The sequence below is a fragment of the Strix aluco genome, chromosome 21 (genome assembly GCF_031877795.1).
Source record: "Strix aluco isolate bStrAlu1 chromosome 21, bStrAlu1.hap1, whole genome shotgun sequence".
NCBI classification, from domain to species: domain Eukaryota; kingdom Metazoa; phylum Chordata; class Aves; order Strigiformes; family Strigidae; genus Strix; species Strix aluco.
The window spans coordinates 9,190,326-9,210,186 of record NC_133951.1 but is presented as its reverse complement, the minus strand read 5'-3'; the positions used below and the strand labels follow the sequence as shown (position 1 = coordinate 9,210,186).

Genomic DNA, 19,861 nt, shown 5'->3' with positions numbered 1-19,861 from the left:
TGTTCATATCCCCTGAAGCTGCACGAGCACACAGGCGCAGGCAGAGCTCACCTCTGCCCAGCCTGGCTCTTGCAGGAGATAAATTCTTGTCCAGACCAAGAATCTGGGTGATAAAAATGCTTTTTGCTCTGTGGTTTTGCCATTTCAAAAAAATTTCTGCCACGCCTAACCACATTGCATTGACTCTCTCCCTCTTCCATTGCACCTCGATCATAAAGGTGAAGGGCAACCCCCTGGAAAAAAGGGGCTTGATCCAGAAGGGAGCTCAGGAAGAAATTATTCTTGGCCATGTCAAAGGGTGAAGGCAAAACTGGCCATGGAGATGATGTTATTTTGAGGGCTTCACTGCACAGACTTCACCACACCTCCCCAAGCCCCAGAGCCGGCCACGGGGCTGCACATCCACCCCGGGCACGCATGCGTGCACACACACACACGCACACACTGCTTTAGTATATATTTTTTTTCTTAGCAAAAAAATAAAAATTTATTGTCCTCTAAAAAAAAAAAATCCATCCTGCCCTTGGAAACTGTGACACAGATTGAGTTCTTTCCAGCCCCACATGCAAATTCACTCTGCCAAGAAAAGAGTCTAAACCAGGTTTCCGACAGCCAAAACACATATTTACAGAGTACGAGAGAACGACAGCTGAAATCACAGTTCTATACATGGAATCAACAACACGTTTTACACACCACCGATCACCATTCTGCCAACTTCTACACGGACTAGGGGCGCTTCTGCCCAGTGCCCTTCCTCCCAGGGAAAGCGGGGAAGAGACTGGTCAAGAATTGCCACCAGAAATACTGCAGTGTGTATTATTATTATTTTTTTAAACGTATACTGTATTTATTTTGTTTTAACAATGGAAGCTACGGAGTGGGGAAGCCCCAGAAATCTCTCCGATGCAGTCACTAGTTTGCAGGAATACTTCACCTTTAAAATACTAGGTTTTACATCAGTAACATCTATTTTGCTGTTGGCCATCACTCCAAGGATTATTAAAATTCTGGAGGAAAACACTGGTAATATTCTTCCTTCCCAGATGGGGGAAAAGGAGAAAGAGAGGAGGTTCGGAGGCTGGTGGAACAGCAATGAATTACTGAGTCCATTCAGTGTTACGGGCTTCCTCACAGGGTAAGGACTTCTCTTCATTGTCTCAGCTGCACAAGCCTTGCAAGTGGCTCAGGTTCAGCTTCAGAGATGTACAGAAAGTATAAAACCCTTCGGCAGGGGATCAGCTGCAGTGGCCCCCTTCGAAGGGGGGGGGGGGATCTGCTTAAGGAAAGTTGTGCTCCAGCTCTGAGACTTTCCCCCAGTCCCTCCTGTGCCACCGTGTCTCTGCCACAGCTGGCATGCAGCTACATCATCTAAGGCTGGAGATGATCTAAAAGTGGTCCTGTTAGCCCAAAGCGATGCCAAAATTCTTCAGCTCCTGGCTATCACCTACAGCTCTAGCCTTGCTTTTTGATCTCTATCTACCCAGGATAGCGTTGTCTTAAGCCATCTGCTTCTATATTGTTTTTCCATAATAATGTAAAAGTTTATTGACCTTTAAGATACTGTGGTTTCACAACACCATCAAGACTCCCTTTCTGCAGCTCAGAAGTGTCCAACCTGCACAATTAGTCACCAAGGTTAACACTTCCAAAGCTCCCAAAAATTTGGGGAGGAAAATGTCATTATCCAATAAGGAGTCTGTGTGAAGAGGCAGGACCCAGACGTGTTCATGGCTGTTCAGCAACAGCCAGCTGGGCTGCTCGTCGAGAAGCCTTGTGGACCAAAACTTCATTTTGAAGCGTGACTCGGCCAAAAAAGCCCCCTTAGTTCTGATGTGTTACTGCGTGTCCTGTAAAAGGGAGTTCCTGCTTCAGAAGGAAGCTTGACAGTACATTACAGGGGCTGTACTTATTAGCACCAGGTTTATTTCAACAAGACTCTTCTTACACCATACAGAAGCTGACCACAGACTCTTGAGCCTTAAGCGCAGTGCTGTGATGACAATTCATCCTTCCTGCCTGGGGCAGGCAGTAACAACTGCTGGAGGGGGTCAGAAGTGCTGCCCTTTTCCCCTGCTCTCACCTCACTCGGTTATGAAATTGTCATATAAGTGGCCCCCCAAAATATTCGAAAAATATGCAAAGATGAAGTTCTCTCTTCCATCTGATGCTTAAGAAAATAATTCACATTTCAGATTTTTTTTTGTTTTTTTAAAGCAGCAAACAAATTCATAGAAACCTAAATTTAGGAAGTGTTTCTTAAAGAACCAGAGGAAAGCGAGAATCAGCCTATGTGCTTGTGCAAAGAGAGTGCCGAGATACATTGGGGTGGGGGCAAGGGAAGGGGCTAGTGCTAATTCCTTCAGGCTGCTCTGCCATGAGTGCAGTGTGGCAATGGAAAGTTAAAATTCAAGGGCCACAAACGGGTGAAGTTTTGAATTCTTTGGTCCTTCAGTATAAGTTTTAAAACAGAGAAACTCTTTTACTCAAAAGGGAAAAAACGTGCTTTCTCTGGCCTGGAATTTTCCTTGTACCGCCCCTGCCTAACCACTGCGCCCCCACAGAAACTGGGGGCAAATATCTCTTCCCCCTAGACCCAACAGCCCTGCGTCACACCGCGACTGGCAGTCCCAGTGAGACAGGCAGAGCTGCCATCAGGGGACAAGCGGCATCTGAAGAGAAGGGACAAAGAAGTGCCCCTGTGGGAATCAGATGCAGTCACGCAGCCGGGTGTCAGACAGTTCTGAGAAAAAAAAAAAAAAAGAGGGTTGGCCAAAGGCAGCATCACCCTGAACAGTCCCACAGGGTGGTAGGAGAGCAGATAAACCACCACGCTAATAAAAAGTGTTACAAACCAATAGCCAAAACAGGCTGATCAGCTCTGGTTCTTATAAATATTAAAGACCTGATTCAAGAGTTTATTTCCTATGATTTAAGTTAGTTACAAAAACTTTTTAGTAAATTTTTATCTTAATTGGGCTTTTTCCCCTCCCCCCACTTTTTTTCTTTTTTTTTTTTTTTTTCTAAAAAAAGAAATGTTCACGTATCTTAATAAAAGGTCTTTCCTTAAGATCAGACCAAGGCAGATGCGCTGCCCCATGGCACAGACATTCAAAGGCTATAACCAAACAACATAGCCACAATAGTCACTCAACAGTGTCTCTCCATAAAAAAAAAATTTAAAAAAACTGATGCTAGTTACAATAAAATACACATGGAAAAAAAGCATTTTTACCAAAAAACCCAAAAACAAGTTAATGGGAAAAACATAAAAAAGAACTACACAGAGCTGCACTTAAGAGATCATCTGGGAATGCATATTAACGCCTTCCATGTAAAGGAAAGGTGGAATTATGGAAGCAAACCTAATTATGTCTTTGTATTAAATATGAAGCTTTCTGAGAGGCTCCGGTAAAAATTCAGTTTTCCTACAACAGTGGGCTGCTGGAGGTTCCAGTGCTTTTCCAGGTCAGGGAGGGATAGCACAGGCTGCATCCCTGTGCAAAATAAAAATGTTTTACGTCAACTGAGTGGCCTTTTGGTTGAGATCCCAGCAGGTTACTGCAATCCACCCGATGTAAAAATCCAGTGGACACACTGGTAAAGAAAGTCACAGGAAAGCTCAGCTACTGGACAGGTCTAAGCTGGTGGCATTTCTTTGTCACGCTGGACTTTCTCTGTCACCACAGGCATATATGGTCTCTAGTGTAAGGGCTTCTGGACCCAGCAGTCCACAAACCATCCTTGAGGTGCTGACACTGGCAACATGGACTCTGTCCAACAAAAGTGTCCTCAGACTACCTGGAATTGTTTCATGCATTTCAGTAGTGACTATGAATGGGGTCCCTGTGGCTAAAACAAAATGAATCTGGTCTGAAACAGTAAAAAGTCTCTAGACAGCCACCAGACAAAGCGGTGCCTGGAGAGAACTAACCTCTGCATCCATATTTCTTTCATAAAGGGCTTTAGCTGACACAAGGGAAATAATTCTAAGGCTGCTCAGACCTGGAACATGGTAGCTGTATCAGCAATGAACACTAGTCACTGAATTTTGGGGCTTGGCTTGCTCTAGGTCCAATACATTTTTTTCCCTCTTTTCCTCTTTTCATACAAATATACAAAGAGTGTAAAAAAATTTAAAAAGCGAACTTTGCTGATTAAATGACAGACAAAGTTCCTGCACATTCAGAGATCGGCAACGTGAGGCCCACCAGGCAGGCACCCAGCAGAGCTTCCATCAGGGAGGACGGCTTTAACCAAGCTGGGTCAGCGAAAGAGCAGGGAGACCGAAGACAGGAACAAGTCATTTCAATCCACCTCGATCCTCCCCATGATCTCAACTCTTCCTCTGGAAAGCACATGGAAGCCCCTCTTGCCCACTCTAAATCCCTCTGGAAATAGTCAAAAATTTGTTATCACCTAAATAGAAAAGAGGAGAAACACAGACTCTTTGCAAATGGCCCTTTGATCTGTATTAAAAACAGCTCTCAAAGTTCCCCAAGAGTTAGAATTAGTGGGGCACGGGTGAGGGGCAGTTTAGATACGGGATGTAAAATATTAAAAAGTGCTCTGCAACTAATTTTTGTTTTATGTGTGTATGTGCATGTGTGTGCATATATATACATACACAAACATGCACATACGCACACATATATACATATATATACACATACATATATATATGTACACATACATATATATGTACGTATGTATAAAGTTAAAAAGTTCTATACGATATGATTAGAACAAGTGTCCTTGGAAGGTCACGATTGGAGAGAGTGGGGCCTGTTGGGATGGCAGATGGGGCACTCGCCCTCCTCGGCGCACGTTTCACACAGCACTGCGTGTTGGCACGGTAACACCACCCGGTTCTCCTCCTGACACTTAAGGCATTTCACTGACTGCATCTGAAATACCGCCTGCAAGAGAGGGGGACAGGGCAAAACATAAGCATCAAAGTCACAAAGCAAACGGGCTCCCGTTCTGTGCTACGCGGTTTGGGGAAGGACTCGCAGCTGTCTGCCCATTCCGCTTCGGAAGCAAAAGCAAAGCAGCACAGCATGATGTCTTTTTAGGACCTTTCGGATCAACAGAGCAGCTTTGACTGCCTGAAACTCTGTACTTCAGGCACAAAGCAGAGGCAGGTATTTCCCTGTAAGTTGGCTAAAACTCACTTAGGCTACACCCACATGGAATTGCTTTGATAGGCTTCTGATTTCTGGCTGAATGAAAGAAAACGGAAAAAAGCCGCAATCTGTAGGAGCAGAGAGAGCAAAGCCCTGCCCTGCAAATCCCTAGCACTCACCTTATCGACTTTCTCCAGGTTTGCCCGCAGCTGTTTCTGTAGGGTGTAAAGTGAAGAGAGCGAGAGCGTTTCCAGGTCAGAGAAAGAACGCAGAAACTGAGGGTCCTGGCCTGTGTGGATCCTCTCCAGCTCCTCCTGCAGTTTCTTCACTTGCAGCTCCAAGGCTTCCCTCTGCTCCCGGGCCAGTTCACATTCCATGTTAGCTGTGTTGGCGCGATCATTTGCTTCCTCTGCCTCCTTTTTCCAAGCATCACAAGCCTACAAGTTCCAACAAAGAGGGTAAAAGAAGCAGTCTGAAAACTCGGTCAGCCTCCAAGAGAGAATCCCGGGCAAAAATATCCATTTCCATACACTCCTCACCAGAGGCGTGTTCTGTCCAATCTGCCCTGTTCCCAAATTCTGAAACATCCTTGGAGCTTTGCTTCAAAGTGCAGCTCATTCCAGAGACCCCATCTGGCTGGGCTGTGGTTCTACAGACTTGGCTCATACCATTAAGGGGACGAGCTTTGCATACCAGCAAATTGTCATGGATCTAAGTCAGCTGGCAGGTCTAAGAGACTGACAAGCACTTCAGTGTATCTGTTATGACACCTGGCCTCACACTTCCAGCATCTGAACACATCAGACACAGCGATTCAGACCCTCATTCCAAGGCAGAAGGAAGATTAAGAACACTTGAGAGAGTCTGTTTGTAAAACCTACAGCTGTTTCCATCACCTCAATGTCTGGAAAGCTTCTCTTTAAAGGCTGACACACTCCTACTCCTTTACACTCCCTAATCCCTCTTCCTAGGAGTTGCTCAAGTACCTGTTTGGCTTGTTTCCAAGACTCTTCCCACTGCTTTATTGTGCTGTTGGCTTCATCCAGTTCTTGTCGCAGCCGTGCCAGCTCCGCAGCACCTGGACCTGACAGAAATGCAGGTGAGGTACTGGGCGAAAAACTCCCCGAAGCAAAGTGTTCCCATATGCTGCTGTTCATCCCATTTAAACCTGTTTCACAGGGAAATAGAGAGGGTTATGTCACAGGTGCTGGCAATTTCCCCACTTCCTCCCTACCCTTGTGAAATCCAGGATTTGAAAATGTGTACATAGCAAAAAGAAGATCATCTTAAGAATTACTTTCATCCCCAGGACACAGGAGTCCATCACTGAGGGACTTTAAAGGGGAAGTTTCACACTGTCAGGCCTCATCTTTAATGATACAGGGAGGGCCCAAGAAACTGAGTGGGGGCAACTTTTGAACCAGGCTGTTTTAGAAGCATTGATTTTTAGAGCAGAGCTGACTACCAGCTTGAATCTCCCTTCTCATATGAGAACCTCTGAACTGCTTACTACCTTCCTGCTTTTCTGGGCAGCACAACCTTCAGTGTTGGTGAACAGATTGGTTCACACAGCCAACCCAGGTGGTGCTTCCTCTCACACTGTATCCCAAGAAAACTTCTGCTTTTGTCTCCTCAGCTTGGTGCTTAGAAAAGCAGCATCATTTCCCAAACAGTGAGACTAAACTGCACCATCCTCATTACTGTTTGCAGATGCAAGAAACAGCACTAACTGGAAAACCCTGTTTATAAACAAGTGGAGGCAATAGTATATACACCAGCTCCATCCCCTGCAGAGATCTAGCAGAAAGCGAGTGCTTGGCACTGGAGAAGACTAACTAACCACTTCCCTATTTTAGCTTGTTCAAATAATTTCTCTTTTCAGGAAGAGATTTAAGGCTTAGGAGACAAAGCAGTAGAAAAACAGCTGTAAACAAAAGCGGCTGTTTTTCGCAGACTCCAAGGTTTGTACTCTTTTAATAACAAAAATATTTTTACTTGAAATAAGCATCCACACTTTGCACTCAGGGGAGAACTAGCAGGAAAAAGCTCATATTGAGACAGAGCTACTGAGTGATGTGGTTGCTTATGCATACAGACATGCACCAGTTCGATGTAGCAGTCATTTTCATTTAGTGGTGCTCACCACTGGGTGTGGACATTCCTAAATCTAGTTGCATTTGATAATTCTGATTTTACGGCAGCTGAACTGACTGTGTCTGCAAGCAAGCCCTGGGGCCAGTAGCCTCTCAGTGAGGGCTAACCCAACACCACTTACATTTAGTGCCAGCCAAGACACAAATGGTTACAAAAAAATACAGCTGAAAAGAATAGTAACTTGTCTTCGCTAAGGGCTTAGGTGCATTAACAAGTAATTTAGCAGAGCAAGAAGGGCTCTTCACGGGCTCAGGCCACATAGCACAGATCTACATCAGCTGCTCTGAAGCACGCTTGGTTGAGAGCAAGAAGTTTTAATGGAACCTCAATTCACATTTTGTTTTTCAAGCTCCAGTTTTCTTGAAAAAGGGAATCTAGCACTAAGCAGGATGCTGGCAAGCCACAAGTTCTGCCATAATGCTGACCAAGCTTATCTCGTTTCTTTTTTGCTCCCTCTTTCCACCTGCTGTTCTCATTTCATATTGGAAGTAGCAAGGCCCTTTGGTCAGGAATGCCTTCTCTGCACATTTTGCATCTAGCACAGTGGAAACTAGCCCAGGACTAGGTATTTTTAACTCAACTGCAATACAAATAAGTAATAACTACACACACTACACACTAACTTATGTGCATCAGCAAGTCACATGGAATAGATAGATTCCAGATTCCTAACTGTTGGGTTACTGTTTAAGTATCTTACCAAAACCTCAGCAAAAATCGTTTTGTTATATTACAGAAAAACAGCTTTTTTCTTAAAAATCAAGTATTTAAATTCATTTGTGAATTTCCTGCATTTCTTCGGCTTTTTATTTGTATAACTACATAGGCAAGACAGTTATAACTAACTTGTTTCTTCTGAAATTAAAGCCAGGCCTTATCAGCAAGTTTTCCTTTTCTTACTGAAACTGGGATGAACAGCCAGACTCAACACTACTTAATAGCAGAGATGCCCTCTGATGTCTCTCTTTTCTTATTACAACAATTGTAAAAGCTGTTAAAGCGAAACAAATAGCAATTGCAAGGCACGGAAGCATGGTTTCGGCCTACACAAACAAGGGATGCAGTTACACAGGTAAGTGCATGCAGAAATAGATTACAAAAGCATGTAATCATTTTATCAGGTTAAGCTGAATATTAAAGATTAAAGCATATCTCAATTTTGAAGAAGCATTTATGTCTAATATCAATAGAGAGAATGAATATTTACTAACAGAAATAAGCAGAGGCAGTGTCACTGTAGTCTGAAGCCCAAAGAAGTTTGTTTCTCCTGGAAACCCTGTGCCTGGATAATAAAATACATTTGGCCCCTCAGTTCCCAGTTCTGCCCAATACAGATGAAGCTCCAAAGCAATTTCTCTTCCCTTCACAGTCCCTCATACAGGAAACAGATCCTCAAGGAGGTGGGGGGGAAGGAGCAAAGGGGCAAAGTCCATACTGCAAAAATGTGTGCAGAGTGCCACATAGGAGAAAAAAGCACAATGACCCAAGTCTGTTCTAGAGCTCCCAGAAGCCAATAAGACCTACAAGCAGTCCCAAGGGCAAACTGCAATCCCCACCTTAAATAAGCAAAGCTGAGGACCCAACTCTAAGTTTTTTGTAAAGTGAAGGCTCAGCACAGCATTGTTCTCAGGAAAAGGCAGAGCTCTTTCCCCTAAAAGGCATCAGAGCAAGTCACTTAACCTATCTGTCCCTTTTTCTCAGCCTAGAAACATGGAAATAAGAGGGAATTGCTCCCTTCTTCACAAGGTATTAGCTGATTTTTGGTAAAGCAGCTTCTAGTACTGTTGCTGTTCTCATGGGAAGAAGAGATAACACATGGCAGCAGTGAAATACATTAAAATTAAAGCTAACTTAAAAGAAAATACTTACATGGCACAGACAGGCATGTACATGGGACACACACACTGTGCATTTACCTAATGATCCATGAGAAGCTGATGTCCCCAGGAATGTGTTTTCTGATTGGCTTAAGTGTCCCTGGGGCTGATGGAGGAAATGCGATGAGAGGCTGACCGGTGGAGAAGGAGAGGCAGAGTGAAAGGAGGCAGAGCTTCCAAGGGACCCGGGGATATTTACAGGAGCAGAACTTTGCAGCAAACTCCCACCTGGACAAAGAACACACAGAGAGGATGGCTATGTGTGACCATGAAGTATGGGCCAGAGCACAGTGCAGGAGTTCAGAGCAGAAGGTGTTAGCTTCCCTCTCTCCTTCCTAAGCCCCTCGGGATTCCCTCTGCTTCTCATCAGGTTTCATTCCCTTCTCAGCCTTTAAGAGGAGCACTGAAGCTGCCATCCCATGAACCACGTAGGTTAAGACCCTCCAGAGTTCAATGGACCACTCTTTCATTGGCCAAAGCAACAAAAGGTTCTCTGAGCAGAGTGCAGTCCCTATCAGCCTAGAGAAGATGAATTTGGTATCTGGTGAAATACTTTGTAAAGAAAAACTCGCTTCTAAAACATGTGCCTCTGCCTTTAACACTTCCAAACAACCTGTAGTGAGAAGACTATCATGCTGGGTCAGGTCAGGATCTGAACTGCTAAATATCAGTGACTAGCTTTAGGCATTTTAGACATACTTGAGTGCCTGGATCTATCAGTAATAAAAAACCCCAACTAAACAAAAGCCCATCCTCCAAAGACATCACACTTCCTTTATACAAGAGGTCATTCTGTCTGCCACACACAGACTGAGGGAGATCTCCGCCCTGCTCCCCACTCTTTACTGATCTCCCTTCTTAGATCACCAGGTAACACCCAGACCTGATGTGAACAGAGGGAAAAGCAGTGTGGAGGATCTCTAAGCCACTGCAGATGGGTAGTGGCAGAAGCAGGGCTATCAGCAAACATGCACAGTAAACTTTTTGACCAGGCTCTTATCTTTGGCAGGGAAGTGGAAGAGATATCCTTTAGGGTTCCCTTCCACAGGTCCCTTCCTACCTCCATACAGCTCCAGGCAGTGTAGTTCCCTTGGAAACCTTCAGTCCACCAAAGTTAGCTCTCATTCAAAACCTGTCTTACACAGCAAGGGTAGCCAGAAACTACAACAACTTCCAAAAAGCTATGAGACTTTTTTTTTTTCCCCCCTGAACACTCATTAGAGACAGGTAGAAGAGGCCTTAGCCTACCTCCACATATTAAAATGAGACAGACATTACAGGAATCAAATCAGCAGACCATGATGACACTGTGTGACAGATGGATAGCATTACCAGGTCAGTGAGTTTCCTGTTACTGCTAGGGAGAGTTTTCTGCTTAAGATGCAAATCGTTATACTTTGGCCTGTTTTTAAAGGTATCAGATGCCTTCTAGAGTCTACTTGCACACTTAAAAAAAAAAAAAAAAATATCAAGCAAGTCCCATTCAGTCTCAAGAAACATCCCCAAGACACCTGGGCCCAATGGCAAGAACTCAGCTTTGCTAGTCAACAAGGGCAAGCTTTCACTTCAAAGATGCTCAGCGGTTGCCAGAGTTTGTTATAATTGCTGTTTTAACCAATGTTATTTTGGGACTGGTTTTAGAGCTTTGTTGGGCTGGCTCCACTGAGGTGACTGGGCAACACTGCTTGGCAGAAGATAAAGAAAGCTCTGTTGCTTTCATGTACCTATCATGATGCCACTCGTGTGGGGCACTGTGCTGCTGTCAAATGTCTTCTCCAGGGCAGCCACTCCGAATTCATTCAGGTCCAGGTCATCCAAGGCAGACTCTGCCAGACACAGAGGTACCAATTATGTTATAAAGGACCAACAACTTCAAGAGATAGGATGGCCCAAAGAGCCTACATGCAGAGGAGCCTTTGCTCTCTATTTGTCAGTCTGCACGGCCCTACTCTCCGCCCTGTGCAACGCTGCTCTTAAATGGTTTGGCAGAAGTGTCATGGGCAGCTTTTCAGTTCAGGTTCTTTTGCCTGATCTGATTTATTTTTGTCTCAAAGTATTCCCAAATGTTATATGAAAACAAAAATTTGATGAAGTAACAGCAGTTCCCATAAGTCTTCCCCAAACTGCTCTTTCAAGTCTGTCTGTAATATGCAGTAACACTGGTTTATGACATGTCTGGGTCTGGCTTATGCTTTGTCCCTACTTTGCTGAAGAGCCACTCGGAAAAGAAATACCAGTAGAAGGGAACACTTGAAAAACATCTCTGAGGTTCAGAGATGGGTAAAATAAAGCAAGCTTATGAATGCCTCCAAATGTTACATCTATTTGAACATGCCTCATCACTAATCAAGATCAATATAATTCCATCCCACACATGCCCACTCATTTCTATTATTATTTTTAACCAATTAGTGAGATCACCTCAGAAACGTCAGATTGGAGGAAAAAAAAAAAAAAAAAAGAAAAGAAAAACAGGTGACCAAAAAACCTGTACCTATCTAAGAGGAGCGATTCTAGTCTCTGGACTCTTTTCTTACAGCCTCTGTCCTACACTCTAGGAAGGGCAAGTCCTTACAGTCTACCTCGTAGTAGCTATAAAATTGTCATTTAGAATGTAAGGGGTTATAACTGTGGAAAACGCCCCTGTGATTTCCTGCCTACTCCAAGATCTCTTTGTCACTTTGACAAACCTAAAACTAAGGCCCTTTACACCATCTGACATTCTGAGTAAGTGGCTCAGAGGCCTTTTGTTGGTCCCGTGGGTGAATTTCATCCATAATGACCTGCAGAAAACATCAGATGTGTCACAGTCACAGAAAAAGCTTACAGCCTCAGGAATCTGCCAACACTGACAGAGATGAAAAACTGGAGTTCACTGGAACACCCATGCTATTCCAATTCTCATACCTGGTGATCCACGTCTGAGGAAGCCCTATTAGCATAAGTAAAAAAGGCAAAGTTACCTATGACAGACTCAACGGTGTCACTGGTTGGGTAGAAAGGAAGGGCATTGGCATTCATGCCTGGTATGCTGCTGGTGCCGGCAGGGCTTGGTGGCGTTGCAGCCAGACTGGAGGTGATACTAGAGGAGATGCTGGATGTCAGCGGGCTCCCCACTGGGAGAATACCCAGTATGTCCTGAAACAAGAGTTTTAAAAGGGAAAGAGGTAGGAAATAAAACATCTTTATAGAAGAATCCCTTTAGAAACATGCAGAAATGAGCCAAAGATCAGCAGCAAACCTGTTCCTGCCTGCTTCCAACCTGACAGATGGCTGGTGCTACTACTGGGCTGGGGGTGGGGGAGAGATTAACAGCTTTTCTTTAATTTCTGCCAACTGTTCTCTGTTCCATGTCCCCCCCGCCCCAGTATTAAAAACATCCTTCAGACTGCCCCAGAATTAACTCCTGTGACCCACAGGTTGCATGCAATCATAAGGATGGGTCACACAATCACTCACTCAGACTTAGTTCAGCCCACGACTTAGAACCTGATATTAAATTCTCTTTGCCAAATCCTTGAACTTAGATGACTCCAGAGATCCATTCCAGATCAATTTTCTGTAATTTGGAGACTCTCTCCAGCATGGACCAGGCCTATAAATCTATCCTGAATTCACACAGGTCTAGCCATTCACAAATAACACCTTCAGCAAGTCATCCCATCTTCATAAAATAATCACTCAACCTGAGCATCCCTAATGGTGTCCGGACTGTCATTTACTCCCTGCAGAGTTGTCTGGATCCACAGAGATTTCTCGTGTCCTTGTCTGTGGTGGTGTGAGCACTGAGCCAAGTTCAGAGCCCTGCTAGCAGTACCGTACCTGTTTGGGCTGTAACAAAGGTTGCTCCTGGCTCCTGTGTTCCAGTGAGTGGGACTTCATTTTTGCTTGCTGCAGTAAAGAAACAGAACAGAAGATAAGCAGAGGGATTAGCAGCAAAATTAAAAATGGCTGACTGTTGGCTTTGGAGAGGCCATGGGAAACACAGTCCCTTCCTCCTGCTCTGGGCACTAGAGAATTCGGAGAGCAGGAAAGCATAGCAAGCTGAAAACACTCTAAGTAATTTGTTTTCTATATACCAGAACATCACCCCTAAAGTTGTGCAAAGGCTTGTCACAACTACATTTGGCTTCATTGCTGCTATAAGTCCTCTGCTAGCACAAAGGACATCTTAATGCATTTTTGGTCTTGGTTCTTATTTTGCCTTGCTATAAATAATTCATCAGCCCTACTAGTATCTAAAAAAAGGGCCAGAAATAGTGGGAGGCATACTCTATTTTTTAAATTACATAAACATTTTTCAGCTTTGGGAAAATAAAGTATGTAGATTATGTTTTCCCTCAAACATTTCCAGTTCCCAGCTAGGATTGCAAAGTAAAATATACTGATAACTAACAAATTTTAAAAGCAACATCATCAAAACTGACTTAAAAAAAAAATCCTTTCCCCATCCATTAACATTGAGAGCTCAAAGCTATAAAACACAAGTGAGGTCAAGGCTGTCTGGAATTGCAAAACTGTATGAACGCAAACATACATTTAGAATTCCACTCTACAGCTTAAGGACCTTCCAGCACTACACCCTTAACTGACAGCAACCCTCTTGCCTCACAACATCAGTCAATTCTGAGCTAAATAACCAGAGTTGGGAAGGAAGTGGCCCCATGAGCTTGTCAGTGTGTAACGGTCTGTTCTGCAGGCCCTGCTCTGCTCCTCCCAGACTGCTACATGCGTAAGGCATAGGGAGATCAATCACACCCTCTGGGCACAGAGGGGGAGAAAAAAAAAAGTGCTAAGAGTCAGGGCTGCTTGTTTACTCGCTCTCCAACCCCCCAAGTCCGACTCAGGGACATATTCCAGGCATAAAGTCCGCTCGATTGTTTTTATCACAAATGCAGTCAGTCACCATCTCTGCAGGGGAGATTAGGGCACGATGTACAACAGCAGTGCATGAGACGCCACACTGACCTGAAGTGATACGCCTTGACTTTTTGGCTTAAAGACCCTTATGAAAAAGATAAATGATTGCTGGAGAGGGATGACACATCCAGACAGGCGAAAGAGCAGCAGAAGAATTCATCCCCTGATTTTACTTAATTAAATCATTTTCTCTGCTCAGCTGTATGCCTATGGGCAGATGGGGAGGTCAAAGCCTGGCAAACAGGCCGTTGAGATACGGACACAAAGATCCTTCTGTGGTGGGTACCATTCTCTCACGCTTCCCTGAACAACATACAGTGTGTTTACATACAGCAAAACTACCACTGAACCGATCACAAGCTTGTTTTCCTTTGTGTGCAATAGATGCGTTACATTAGTGCATCTGTGTGTGTCTGATAACACGCCTGCTAGATTATCCAACACATCCCTACCCTGTTTGACACTCATCTGAACACAAAATGTGCTATCAACAGACGTCAGCAGCTAAAGTGAAGGCATACACGCAGCCATGCCCCCCCCACTGAGAGGTTTCCTGCCAATGTAGCTAGCTGGCTCTGGTGCAGTTAAGTCTTACTGGAAGGCTTTTTTTCTTTAAGGAGAAGAAAAACTGAACACATTTCTAAGCTAGTCTCAATTCCCACTGCATGGAATTCATGTAAGACCAGTGAAAAATGGGACAAAACGACTGTCACCACTAAGCCAGTCTCCTTTAACTCTGAATAACATTAAAAAGGGCATACATCAAGACAGAAATGCAAAGCGCAGGCTGAAATTCTCCAGCTCACTCTGTTGAAGTCAGGAAAGAAAACAGGGCACATAAATTACAAGTGAAGCTGAATGTTTTCTGACCAGCGTGGAACAAACCTACTGCACTTTGTGTCAGGACTTAGGAACACCTCCCGGTCGTGGCACTCAAGTCCTTCCAGTGCAGCCAGCATTTTTCCAGCTTGCTAAATCTTTTGGGACTCAGGAAAAGTATTTTTAGCTTTAACTGCTGGCTCAGCCTTACCACAAACTATGTGGAACTTATTAACACAGAAGGTGCATTTTTCAGTCTAATAAGATAGAAACTATTTTACAGAGGAAAAATGACAAGCTGATTGCAGAGCTGAGCCAGAGTGTCTCTTAAGTTTTCAAATAAGAGTGAACAAAGTTAAATGTCTAATTATTGGTCTAATTTACAGGGTACATGAGAATCTCTGGTGCCCACTGAAGCCAAAGGGAATTACAGAGGATTTTAAAAAGTAAGTAATTACAGATTAAAAGAAAATTAAATCAGGACACTTATGAGACACCTAATTTTGTCTGTAGAAGCCTAGCATAAGGCAACTGTGATTACTTCCATCTATATCTTAATAACTATTCATTCCAGTCATTTAACAGAGGTTTTTGCTTAAAGCCACATAAGAAACTACCTGAATACAGTATCTTTGTAGCACAGCCTGAACTTCAGACATAAATGCTCATCATCTGGCCCTCCTTTTAAAAGTCCTATTCATGCTCCATCCCCTTTCTCCTTGGCTTAGGCTTGCTGCCCATTTTCTCCAAAGCAGGGCCTCCCTGGCACTCTGCCTCTGCTGGCAGGAAACAGGGGTTCTCTCAGTCCTTCGGCTTTGGGTTCACTCCTCCTTTGCACCAGAGGCAATAGAGAACGAGCACATGTTTTTTCTTTTGTTTCTAAACAACTGCTACAAGCTGCTGTGCCTGCAAGAAGTGCCAGGATCACAGCATGGTCTGCTCTTTACCCCCAAAGACGTGTTGCATCAATTTGCAATTTCCTAAGCCACATCCACGTGAAGCAAGACAATGGAAGCATTTATAAGAAAGCGCACATGCATATAGCTTAATCTGTATTTGTCACTAAATCATTTTAATTAGACTAAACAGTGTTCAAGACTGGTCCTACTGCAAAGTTTGGTCATATTTTCCCAAAGTTGTAAAAATAAATAAAACAAACCCCACAGAGTCTGCTTCTAAATCCAACTACTTTATGCAAGATCTTGTCTGGACAGGATATTTCCACTGTTTTCTCACAGCAGTGCAATACTAACGCAGCAGTATAAGCTTATTAAGGGTAGCTTCTTTAATATTACAGACGAGTTTAAACGTAGCCAGGTTGAAAGCAGCCTTCTTGTCATCTCTGTTTTCAAGCAACATAGACCAGGCAATTTTATTCCTTTCTGTATTTTTTTTAAAAAGAACTTGTAGGAAATATTTTTGCAGGCACCTCTTCATACAAGTAGCTATTCCTTCCCCTTAATTGAGATGTTATTCTATCACAATTACAAACCCAGTGAGGAATAAAAATTGAGACCCAAGCTCTGTATTGAACTGAGCTGACTTGGAAGGGATGGTGCAGAGAAACTATTAATTGTAACATCAAGAAAGGAAATTCACGGTAAGAAGTTGACTGTGGAAAAGTTCATGTGTGGTAGAAGAGATGGAAGAGACTGTTCTAGGCTTAGTGAGCTGTCTGAATAAGGCATGACACCAAGAAGGAGAAGACTGAGGAAGCAGCAAGGCAAGACTGGGATATCCAAAAGGGATAAGAGGGAATGTTATTAGAGATGTGGATTGGGCAAGACTGCAGAGGGTTCTTCAAATGAGAATGAGGAATTCCAATTTAATACAGAAGCCACAGGAGAGAGAGTCAAGGATCAGAGTGATACAGCCAGAGAAGCAAGAGACAACTAACATGACATTTTTTAAACACTGGAGGAATGAATGGTGAAAACAGAAGACAAACCAAGTCACGGAGATCAAGGTAAGAGTTTGGAGTGAGAACAGAAGGAAGGATGAGTTTCCATGAGACAATACAGCAAAAGAAACAGCAACTCTTGGCAAGGACCTGAATAAGGAAAAAGAAAGAGCAAGAAGTGATATGTGGGAAGCTACCCAGGGTCAACACAGGACAGAAGTTGTGAGGAATTAGGAAAACAAGCAGCAGCTCAACTTCTACAAACTGAGTGTGTGATGGCAGCTAGGCAGACAATAGATGTAAGATGGAAGAGACTGGAAGGGAGGCTGAAAGCAACAGCAGAGATCTGAGAACTGCTAATGAGAATACTGCCTTCTCATTTTTGTTCCTTGAAAAATAAAAATACATTCAAGCTAGACTAGGCAATTTCTCATTCTTCCTCATCCCCCCAACTCTTCCAGCCAATATTCCCTACTAACCTGGCATTTGAAACTCTTCAAATACTCGGCCCCCACCTGATCTTCTCGCTCAAACCCCGGTGCTTTCTTGTAGCTGCCGGCTGCTGTTACTGAGTCTGGAGGAAAACCAATAGTCTCCAAGCTGTGGGGTTTTCCAATGGCACCAGGAGGAGACCCACATATATTAGATGGGCTTCCGAGACTGCTGTTCCTACAAAGAATCTAATAGAAGGGACAAGTGTCAGGAAAGTACAGCCAGTCAGTAGCAACAACTCGAAGAGGAGAGGCATCCCACAGAAGAGCTCATTCACTTCACTGTGCATCGATTATACTGACAGTCAACACAAGCGTACAAGCTTCCAGTAAACAGTAATTAAGAACCACGAAAAAGCTACAGTAGATACTGGATTTATACAGTTCCACAATTATGGTTTTATTGCCATTACTTTGTACTGGTTTGCAGTCTTATAAAAAACAATCTCCAGCTCTAGTGACATTTATTCTTTTTGAGGCCTCAGATACGACTGCTCAAGTTTCCAAACCTGACCAAAACTCTCTTCACTTTCCTTAGGCTACAGTGGATCCTGTCTGCACTCTGAGTAGTAGTGTGAAACCTGGAAAGGTGCTATGGCAGTCAGAGCAACCAAGCATATCTGAGCTACACGTAACACTATCTTTTGATTTCCAGTTGGAAATCTGAAAGTTTTAATGCAGGCACAGCCAAGTATCAACAGCTGCATTAAAAAAACCAAGGATTTCCAACAGTTCCATTCTTTAGACTAATACCAGGGATCACAATCACATGCAACAAGGCTAGTTTTGCACTGTAGATGAAGCCACAGACAGCAGCAAAGGAGATTAAGATGAGTTTTAGTGAAAGCGCCTACCTGGATCAATGCAGATAACCCATTTTTCTGGGACAAGAAATTATTTGCCTGCACCATTTAGACAGCTACTGCTACCACAGATTCAAATGTGGCACAGTCTGGGTTGGCATTAGAAAGAAGGAGCATCCTACAATGTTTTGATTTTATTTTTATACAGACATTCTGCTGTCCACGCTTCCCTACAGTCGCAAAGATACTACTCACTGTGGTGGAGGTGGGGCTAGTTGGCAGAGTTCCTGATTTATTCCACACCTACAGTACAAATACAAAACAGAACAGGCCATGTGAGGCTGGCTGCTAGAGGGACCTTTTTCTCTGATTAATTCATCACGTAAAATGATCACCAGCAAAGCCATATTTGTTTGCAAGCTACATACAGATGCCCTGTGGAGTGATGAAGTCACAGAAAGACATGTGTTGCTGTTTGGCGTATATCCAAGGATAAGGAAAGACTGTTTAAAAGACTAAGAGCTTGAGACAGAAAAGACCTGAATGGTCTATTAAGTGGAAGATATCTTCCATTTCACTGCCGTTTTCAGAGAATTTAGATGATACATTCATAAGACGAAGGGATTTTGGTTTTTACTGCTTTCCACAGTGTTATTTAGTGAGAGAAAACATTACGTCCAGACTTTAAGATCTGTTTGGAATTCTAGCTCCAATCAAATTCAGAACTTTGAACTGCTAGGCTGGCTTTGGCACTAAAAATCAAACTATCAGCTTCTCTTTTCAAGGAAGGGGAATAAGATAAAAGAGAGGTCCTAAATGAGTTCATCTCATTCTGACCGGTTTCAAATGAGTTAAACTCATGTCATTTTACCTTCTCAAAACCTCGACCAACCATCTGAAAAGGTTACACACCTTATCAACAGTAGTGCAAACAGGAAAGGCTTGATGAAAAAAAAAAATCTCAGCAAAAATGAAGTGGTCTAGCATTCCATGGGCTTCTTATCTGTTTGTGTGTATCTGTTCAGCATTTAAAGATCTCTCTTCTTGTATGTACAACTGAAATAAAGTACTACCAACAATCTGGGGCATTACCTAAACGTATTCCAGAGTTTAGCTATCTCCAGAAGTAGGAGGGGAAATGAATCAAGGATATCCTATAACGCAACACACAATATGCACAGGCTAAGCCTCTGAGATTATATATGTAAACAAACTCAATTGTAGTTATGTACTTTAGACATTATTGGCTCACAGCCTTTAATTAGAGTGTTTGGAAAGCAAGCCCAATATGTACCTCCAGACAGGAAAGAGTTGGACTTCATGTGCGGATGTATTCCACTTTCCTGAAAGTACAAGCTCTGCGCAGAACGGAAGGCTTAGAAATTTTACAGGTGAAAGGACAATACTAAAGCCACTGAATTGTATGTTCCAAACAAATAGATCTCTCTCAAAATGTGTGGAGATGAGATTTAAAAGAAAAATGCCATATCCTTTGGGCTTTTGAACACTTAACATTTTCTCTTCTTGGGAGAAAGAAGTACAGTGACTCAGAGAAACTCAGATTTATAAAATATGAACCAGGCTTCCTCACAGTGCTACATACATTGCTAAGGTCTGGGGCATGTGGACTGGAAGGGCTGACTGGAACAGAATCACCAGCTGCCGATGGCATATACATCACCGGGCCTGTCTGTGTCGGGCTAGACACAGCCGAGGATTGCTGTAAATCTTCATTGAGAGCAGGCTCTGGAAGAAATAAAAGCACATGGAA

The 19,861-nt window shown here is 43.4% G+C and overlaps 1 protein-coding gene across 7 annotated transcripts in view; it reads right to left on the bottom strand.

Moving 5' to 3' along the window:
- Positions 1-448: 448 nt before the first annotated feature.
- UNK (unk zinc finger) overlaps positions 449-19,861 on the bottom strand; it is a 45,996-nt gene continuing 26,583 nt past the window's right edge. The window contains exons 8-17 of one of the 7 annotated variants that reach the window (XM_074847694.1): positions 19,694-19,836; positions 18,346-18,393; positions 17,276-17,476; positions 12,980-13,048; positions 12,121-12,295; positions 10,882-10,983; positions 9,197-9,385; positions 6,113-6,210; positions 5,306-5,563; positions 449-4,919 (exon numbers count right to left, since the gene is read on the bottom strand). In XM_074847694.1, coding sequence (XP_074703795.1) covers positions 4,764-4,919; positions 5,306-5,563; positions 6,113-6,210; positions 9,197-9,385; positions 10,882-10,983; positions 12,121-12,295; positions 12,980-13,048; positions 17,276-17,476; positions 18,346-18,393; positions 19,694-19,836 — 1,439 coding nt within the window. In that variant the 3' untranslated portion in view covers positions 449-4,763. Of the gene's footprint in view, positions 4,920-5,305; positions 5,564-6,112; positions 6,295-9,196; positions 9,386-10,881; positions 10,984-12,120; positions 12,296-12,979; positions 13,049-17,275; positions 17,477-18,345; positions 18,394-19,693; positions 19,837-19,861 lie in introns of all 7 variants that reach the window. The other 6 variants (XM_074847692.1, XM_074847691.1, XM_074847695.1 and 3 more) reach the window with 6 other exon arrangements.